This window comes from Anarhichas minor, unplaced genomic scaffold, assembly GCF_050575085.1.
Source record: "Anarhichas minor isolate MPS153535 unplaced genomic scaffold, ASM5057508v1 ptg000031l, whole genome shotgun sequence".
Taxonomy (NCBI): domain Eukaryota; kingdom Metazoa; phylum Chordata; class Actinopteri; order Perciformes; family Anarhichadidae; genus Anarhichas; species Anarhichas minor.
Window position 1 is genome coordinate 3,571,125 of NW_027466477.1, and position 8,994 is coordinate 3,580,118.

The following is an 8,994-nucleotide window of genomic DNA, read 5'->3' on the forward strand; positions in this document are numbered from 1 at the left end:
GGCCACGCATTAACCTGGTTAATTGTTTAAACTGACAGCAGGTCGCGCATTAACCTGGGTAACTGTTTAAACTGACAGCAGGTCACTCATTAACCTGGTTAACTGTTTAAACTGACAGCAGGTCACTCATTAACCTGGTTAATTGTTTAAACTGACAGCAGGTCGTGCATTAACCTGGTTAACTGTTTAAACTGACAGCAGGTCGCGCATTAACCTGGTTAACTGTTTAAACTGACAGCAGGTCACTCATTAACCTGGGTAACTGTTTAAACTGACAGCAGGTCACTCATTAACCTGGTTAATTGTTTAAACTGACAGCAGGTCGCGCATTAACCTGGGTAACTGTTTAAACTGACAGCAGGTCACTCATTAACCTGGTTAACTGTTTAAACTGACAGCAGGTCGTGCATTAACCTGGTTAACTGTTTAAACTGACAGCAGGTCGTGCATTAACCTGGTTAACTGTTTAAACTGACAGCAGGTCGTGCATTAACCTGGTTAACTGTTTAAACTGACAGCAGGTCGTGCATTAACCTGGTTAACTGTTTAAACTGACAGCAGGTCGTGCATTAACCTGGTTAACTGTTTAAACTGACAGCAGGTCACTCATTAACCTGGTTAACTGTTTAAACTGACAGCAGGTCGTGCATTAACCTGGTTAACTGTTTAAACTGACAGCAGGTCACTCATTAACTTGGTTAACTGTTTAAACTGACCGTCTTTGCCCCGCCTCCTTGCAGGTGTGCTCTCTCTCAGTATTACCTGTCTCTGTGTTGCGTGTCTGTCAGACAGTGTTTCAGTGTTCAAGTGTGCGTTTCCTTCTCACCTGTCGCTCTGACTCCCCGTCTCGCTGCAGCGATGTCAGAGGAGGCGGTGGTCGGCCTCGCCGCTGTGACCGTGCTCGGTGTCCTGCAGCAAGGTGAGAGTGCATGCTGGGAAATATGAGACCGAGGGAGATGCTTTAATTTGAAGAAAAATGACTGGAGTCTGGTTGTATATTTTAAAAATACTTTTATATGATGCTCAGACTGCTTAAACTATGTTCTATTCTATCTTTTATTCCTCTTGATTTATATTTATTTTAATATTCTTTATGTTATGTAATCAGCCCCTCTGCCTTTTTTTATGAATCAGATTTGCATTTACTACAAACACAAGTTGATCTTTGATCTCTGCAGACAGCTGCTGTATAAAGAGTTTGATGTGTTTCCTTTGTAGTTATTCAGCAACATCTCATACAGAAAAACATATTATTATTATTATTATTTATATATATATATTTGTGTGATTTTGTGTGTGTGATTGTGTGTGATTGTGTGTTTTGTGTGTGTGTGTGTGTGCAGCCTATTTCTCCCTGCAGGTTATCTACGCCAGGAGGAAGTATTCGGTGTCTCCGCCTGCCACCGCCGGACCGCCGGAGTTTGAGAGGATCTTCAGAGCTCAGTCAGTCTTTATTCTTTATTTTGGTTTTACAAATTTCATTAAAAATCTGCAGCAGATTAACAAGATTCAGGATTATTTTCTATTGTCACGTTTAGTCCTTTAGTTCCCAGTAACCCAGGGAGCCTAAAGTGTAATAATACTCACAAGTTTGACCTACTTTAGTTGGAACATGCAGAAAAGATCGGAGACTCCTGGTGTCTGAAAACAAGCTGATGGTTTCATGTTTCTTTTATCAGTTAAAACTCTCAAATATGTTTTATTGTATTACATTTTATATAAAACATTTTTATGAAAACCAGTCAGACAAATCAACCTAAAACAATACAATAAAACAAATATAACAGAGAAAAGAAAGAAATAAAAAACCTTTCTCAGAGGTACATATTGTACTTTTACTCTACTACGTCTCAGAGGTACATATTGTACTTTTACTCTACTACGTCTCAGAGGTACATATTGTACTTTTACTCTACTACATCTCAGAGGTACATATTGTACTTTTACTCTACTACGTCTCAGAGGTACATATTGTACTTTTACTCTACTACGTCTCAGAGGTACATATTGTACTTTTACTCTACTACATCTCAGAGGTACATATTGTACTTTTACTCTACTACATCTCAGAGGTACATATTGTACTTTTACTCTACTACATCTCAGAGGTACACATTGTACTTTTACTCTACTACATCTCAGAGGTACATATTGTACTTTTACTCTACTACATCTCAGAGGTACATATTGTACTTTTACTCTACTACATCTCAGAGGTACATATTGTACTTTTACTCTACTACATCTCAGAGGTACATATTGTACTTTTACTCTACTACATCTCAGAGGTACATATTGTACTTTTACTCTACTACATCTCAGAGGTACATATTGTACTTTTACTCTACTACATCTCAGAGGTACATATTGTACTTTTACTCTACTACATCTCAGAGGTACATATTGTACTTTTACTTTACTACATCTCATAGGTACATATTGTACTTTTACTCTACTACATCTCATAGGTATATATTGTACTTTTACTCTACTACATCTCAGAGGTACATATTGTACTTTGACCATGCAATCTTGTTTTTTGGCCGACACAGTTTTCTTATAGACTTCTATAAACCAGAGTCGCCCCCTGGTGGTCATTAGAGAGAAAGCAGCTTCCTCACATTAACTCCAGAGTCTCCGGTGTGTTCAGGGCCAACTGTTCAGAGTATTTCCCGATCTTCATCGCTGTCCTGTGGACGTCCGGAGTCTTCTTCAGTCAAGGTGAGCCGACACAAAACAACAATTACAACAACAACAACAACAACAACAACAACAACATAAACATACCTGAGTCTCAGTTTGAGCTTCAGCTGAATGTTTTGTGCTTCAGGTTTGTCTTCAGTCTGCGGTTTGCTGTATTTATACGGACGCCTCCGATACTTTCATGGATATTCTGAGTCGGCTCAGAGACGGTATGTATATTTACTGTTATTTAAAATCATCAATACTTTATAATCAACATCGTTATCAAACGGTAAATTAAACTTTAGGTAATACTTAGTTTACTGTTAACAAACAATGAAACGATCAATAAATGAGTCATTTATGTTATTTTAACAATCATAACATTTCATATGTTAAGTATTGGTTAATGATTTATAAAACATATTTAAGACAAAGACAGATGGATCACTTTGTTCATAAATATTAAATTCTTAGTTTTTATTCTTCAGTAAAGTCAACAAACATGAAATAATAAAATAAAAATCACTTTTATCTCAAACTTCTCTTAAATCTAACTTTAATACACCAGATAATACATTTACTACGATACTGTACTGTGCAATTCTGAGGTACTTGTACTTTACTCGGGTATTTCCAGTTTGTATTATTTTATACTTTTTACTCCAGTACTTTAGTTACTTTACAGATTCAGATTATTAAAACATAAATATCAAAGAAATAAATGATGATGTATTATTATAGATCAAAGTACTCAGAAGTATATAAAGTATTTAAATAAGCTCCACCTTTAACGTGGTGAATACATGAATGCGTCAATATGTATACTGTATATTGTACTTTAAGTATATTTTCATGCTAATACTACTTATTTTGATTGCAGGATTTTTACTTGTAACAGATTATTTCTACACTGTAGTAGAGTTATAAAAACATGATTGATTGATCGGTCGGTTGGTAGGTTGGTTGGTTGTTAGGTTGCTAGGTAGGTTGGTAGGTGGGTAGGTTGGTTGGTAGGTTTGTAGATAGGTAGGTGGGTAGGTTGGTTGGTTGGTTGGTAGGTAGGTAGGTTGGTTGGTTGGTAGGTTTGTAGGTGGGTAGGTTGGTTGATAGGTTGGTTGGTAGTTAGGTAGGTAGGTAGGTTTGTAGGTGGCTAGGTGGGTAGGTTGGTTGGTTAGTAGGTAGGTAGGTTGGTAGGTAGGTAGGTAGGTAGGTTGGTTGGTTGGTAGGTTTGTAGATAGGTGGGTAGGTTGGTTGATTGGTTGGTTGGTAGGTAGGTAGGTAGGTTGATTGGTAGGTTTGTAGATAGGTGGGTAGGTTGGTTGATTGGTTGGTTGGTAGGTAGGTAGGTAGGTTGATTGGTAGGTTTGTAGATAGGTGGGTAGGTTGGTTGATTGGTTGGTTGGTTGGTAGGTAGGTAGGTTGGTTGGTAGGTAGGTAGGTAGGTTTGTAGGTGGCTAGGTTGGTAGGTTGGTTGGTTAGTAGGTAGGTAGGTAGGTAGGTAGGTTGGTTGGTTGGTTGGTTGGTTGGTTGGTAGGTTCGTAGGTTTGTAGGTAGGTTGGTAGGTGGGTAGGTAGGTTGGTAGGTGGGTAGGTGGGTTGGTTGGTAGGTGGGTAGGTAGGTTGGTAGGTGGGTAGGTGGGTTGGTTGGTTGATTTGTTGGTTGATTGATTGATCGTCTCCCTCTGCAGACTGGCTCCTCTGTATTTCAGCGCTCAGGTTCTGTGGGTCCTGGTCGGGTTCTCGGTTCTCGGCGTGTTCCTCTCGTTCTGCAGAGTTTACCTGAAGGTGGACCTGCAGCGTGGGCTCGGCTCTGCCCTCGGCCTGGTCTGAAGGAACGACCCTCAGGGGTCAAAGGTCAGACGTCACAGAAGACAAAATGGGACTTTTGGGATAATAAAATATCAAAAACTCTTCACAGGAAATGTTATTATGTTTTTAATCCTCAGTAATTGTTATAAATGCCAGTTTTTCTGCAGGAAGTTTGGTTTGTCTATTAAATTCCTCAAATAATGTTGCTCATTCACTTGTCTCAATATCTCTCTATATATACAGTATATATATATATATATATATATACTATATGCATTTGCAGCTGTCATGATTGATGAAGGACATTTATTTATTTTATTTATTTTATTTATTTTATTTATTTTATTTATTTTATTTATTTTATTTATTTTATTTATTTTATTTATTTTATTTATTTTATTTATTTTATTTATTTTACATTACATTACATATTTTTACATTATATAGCATTATATTATATTATATTATATTATATTATATTATTCCTTCATTAATAAAGTAACAGCTTCAGGTTTCACCACATGGTGGCAGCAGAACGTCACATAAAACACTGAAGAAGATACTTTTATTTCTTTCGGAGGGAAACGTACTTTTTACTGCACTACATTTAACTGATAACTTCACTAACTTTACAGAAGAAAATATAATTTACAGATTCAGATAATTAAAACTAAATATGAACTTATGAATGATGTATTCTTATAGATTAAACCACCAGCAGTATATAAAGTATTTAAAATGAGCTCCATCAAATAGACCATAAAGCAGGGTATGCTTTTATTTATTGTTTTATGCGTTTTCCCTCTAAACATGTTTTTATTTGAATAACTATTTTGAGATTTAAAAAAATTCTCCAATATTTCACAGAAAATACAAAGTTGAGAGAAATGTCTGAACATCATCTCAGGACCCTTCAGATTCACCAGGGGACCCTTTGGAGGGGCCCGACCCTAATGTTGGCAAGCACAGTCATATAGTAAAACAAGTATTACTTTAAATACTTTAAGTATATATACACACACACACACACACACACACACACACACCCTGTACTGTAATCTTCTGCACAATGAACTGAAGTCTATTTAAAGAGCAGCTCGGTGAGTTTATATTTAGATCTACAATTCACACACACATACACACCCACACACCCACACACGCATCGGTTCATGTGTGGAACGTGTATTTGTGTGTATTTGTGTGTATTTTTAGCGTGTACTCATCTCTGACAGCAGCAGTTGTTTCTTTTCAGAATAACCTTTCCAACAAACAGCTGCTTCGCTCTCCGTCACCATGGCGACAACATGCATGATGATGTCATGACGTCATGATATCACACGCGTATACTGTCCAGAAGTCTGGTAATACTACACAAAAGAGTACTTATTGTAGTATTTATTGAGGTGACTGAACATCGTCCTAAAACAGCAGACTTTCATCCTGATGTTGATGACATCAGAAAATACATCATGATTATTGATTGTTGATTATTGATTGTTGATTGTTGATAATTGATTGTTGATTGTTGATTATTGATTGTTGATTATTGATAATTGATTGTTGATTATTGATTGTTGATAATTGATTGTTGATAATTGATTATTGATGGTTGATTGTTGATAATTGATTATTGATTATTGATAATTGATAATTGATTGTTGATTATTGATTGTTGATAATTGATTATTGATTATTGATAATTGATTGTTGATTATTGATTGTTGATAATTGATTATTGATTATTGATAATTGATTGTTGATTATTGATTGTTGATTGTTGATAATTGATTGTTGATAATTGATTATTGATTATTGATGGTTGATTGTTGATTATTGATTGTTGATTATTGATAATTGATTGTTGATAATTGATTGTTGATTATTGATTGTTGATAATTGATTATTGATGGTTGATTATTGATTGTTGATAATTGATTATTGATAATTGATTGTTGATTATTGATTGTTGATAATTGATTGTTGATTATTGATTGTTGATAATTGATTGTTGATAATTGATTATTGATGGTTGATTGTTGATAATTGATTATTGATAATTGATTGTTGATTATTGATTGTTGATAATTGATTGTTGATTATTGATTGTTGATAATTGATTGTTGATAATTGATAATTGATGGTTGATTGTTGATAATTGATTATTGATAATTGATTGTTGATTATTGATTGTTGATTATTGATAATTGATTGTTGATTATTGATTGTTGATAATTGATTGTTGATAATTGATTGTTGATTATTGATTGTTGATAATTGATTGTTGATAATTGATTGTTGATTATTGATTATTGATGGTTGATTATTGATGGTTGATTATTGATGGTTGATTATTGATTATTGATTGTTGATTATTGATTATTGATGGTTGATTATTGATTATTGATTATGGATAATTGATAATTGATTGTTAATTATTGATTGTTGATTATTGATTGTTGATTATTGATTGTTGATTATTGATTGTTGATAAGAGTTTAATTAAAGAGTGACGTTCAGACCTGCTGACATGTTTTTTATTTTTTTGTGTAATTTCATTTCCATTTCCTGCTTCTTTATACTTCTACTCCACTACAATATTGTACTTTAAATTATACTACATTTATCTGACAGCTTTAGTAAGTTTACTTTATTTATTATTTATTATGTATTAATATATAAAGTCCACCTTTAAACACATTAATGTGTCAATAATCAAAATACAATGACATAAACTATAATATTATTCTGAGTAATGAGTGTTTCTATGTGTGGTATTTTATGTATATTTTGATGCTAGTACTTTTTTACTTTCACTTAAGTAAAATATTGAGGACTTTTACTTGTAACAGAGTATTTTTACGCTGTGGTATTAGTACTGTACAATTGCAAGGCTACTTTACTTGAATATTTACATTTTCTGCTACTTTCTCCTCCTCCCATATATTATTCTGCACGATGAGTACTTTTACTTTTGGTACTTTAAGTATATTTGATGCTGATACTTTTGTACTTTTACTTAATTAAGATTTTGAATGCAGGACTGGAGGTATTTATACTTCTTACACCTCTGAATGTCAGAGTTTATACTAATTATATTTTTACTCTCAGTATATATATATACATATACTAAACTAACTAAAAAAACTACAGAAAAACAAAAACAAATTCATCAAATTCTTTTTCCAGCTGCTCCGACTTCCTGTTTTTTCACTCCAGCTCCTGCTCACCTGATCCAATTAAGAGCTTGCTGCTGATTGGCCGATCTACAGAACCACAGCTAACATGTCGAGAAGCTTTTAATCGGATCAAGTGTTCAATGAAACAGATTAAAGTGACACTCGAAGAGGAGAGAAGTGAGTTTCACCTGCAAACAAACACAAACACAACTTTAAACCCGATTACAGCGAATGACTGTTTATTATTTATATATCTATGTTGTGATGTAATAACTGAATACAGGCGTATATTTTTATGTTGCAATATACATGCGTTTATTCCCCCAATAAAAACAACACAAGTAGCAGAGGACTTTTATTTTGACGAAGTTACTGGATGTAACCCCGGTTCTATGAGTGAAACATGCAAATCAATTTAGAGATTTTGTTCTATTTTTCTTCCATAACACGTCTTCTTTCAGACTAGACGAAATAAAACATTTATTTTATTACTGTCTGTTTGCATCTTTTGGATTTCTCATAGAATTCAACCAAAAGTTACCATTAGATAATGCCTCATTTGCATATTTAAACATAACATTTCAGAAAACTTGTAATACAATAAACAATCCTCTTAATGTGAGTGATGAAGTGGTAAAGTTTCATGGTGATATCTATGAGTTCATGTGTTCACCTGTAGAGTCTCTAAATGTCTGTAATGTAACTAAACGTCTCTTTAAAGGACGTTTCCTCTCAATGAGTTTGTTCTCAGACTCTGATGATAAATCTCCACTTCAGCAGCTCTTACATTCACCAAACTTCACTCGTTCATTCCTCTCTGTGTGCTGAAGGTTAACACAGAGGGGTTTGTTCACACATCACTCACACACTCATTTATACATTTATTAATAAAACATGGAGAACATGGATATTTTTATGTATGCTCACAGTATTTTTTGATTTATGGAGTGAAACAAAGATATAATAAATCCCCTATATTTAATAAGATAATGCCTCAGTTGCAAATATAAACATAACATTTCAGAAACTTTGTAATATAATAAAGTAATTGTCTTATTGTCTTAAACTCTTCATATCTGCTGAAACACAGCAGGTGTTTGTGTTGGCAGAGAAACAAAAATGGCCACCGATTGAGAGGAATGTTTCTCCTCAGTGTTCGGAGATAACGAAGTCTGTTTGTTGTTGGAAACACAAAAAGGAAGAAGAAAAGATTTTCCAACAGCTAAAAGATAAAATATTTAGTTGAAGTTCCGTCTCTGTGTGTAAACAACAAGAAAGGGCTGATGGGAAATGTAGTCTACAATTAGAGAAAACCTCAGTGGATG

At 34.2% G+C, this 8,994-nt stretch overlaps 1 protein-coding gene across 1 annotated transcript; it reads left to right on the forward strand.

The window, feature by feature from the left end:
• The first annotated feature begins 710 nt into the window (after positions 1–710).
• On the forward strand, positions 711–5,918 carry ltc4s (leukotriene C4 synthase). Its single transcript, XM_076105262.1, has 5 exons — positions 711–919; positions 1,344–1,443; positions 2,651–2,721; positions 2,831–2,912; positions 4,373–5,918. Exons 1-5 carry the CDS (start codon positions 859–861, stop codon positions 4,512–4,514), a joined length of 456 nt encoding a protein of 151 aa, XP_075961377.1. The 5' UTR covers positions 711–858; the 3' UTR covers positions 4,515–5,918.
• Positions 5,919–8,994: the final 3,076 nt, after the last annotated feature.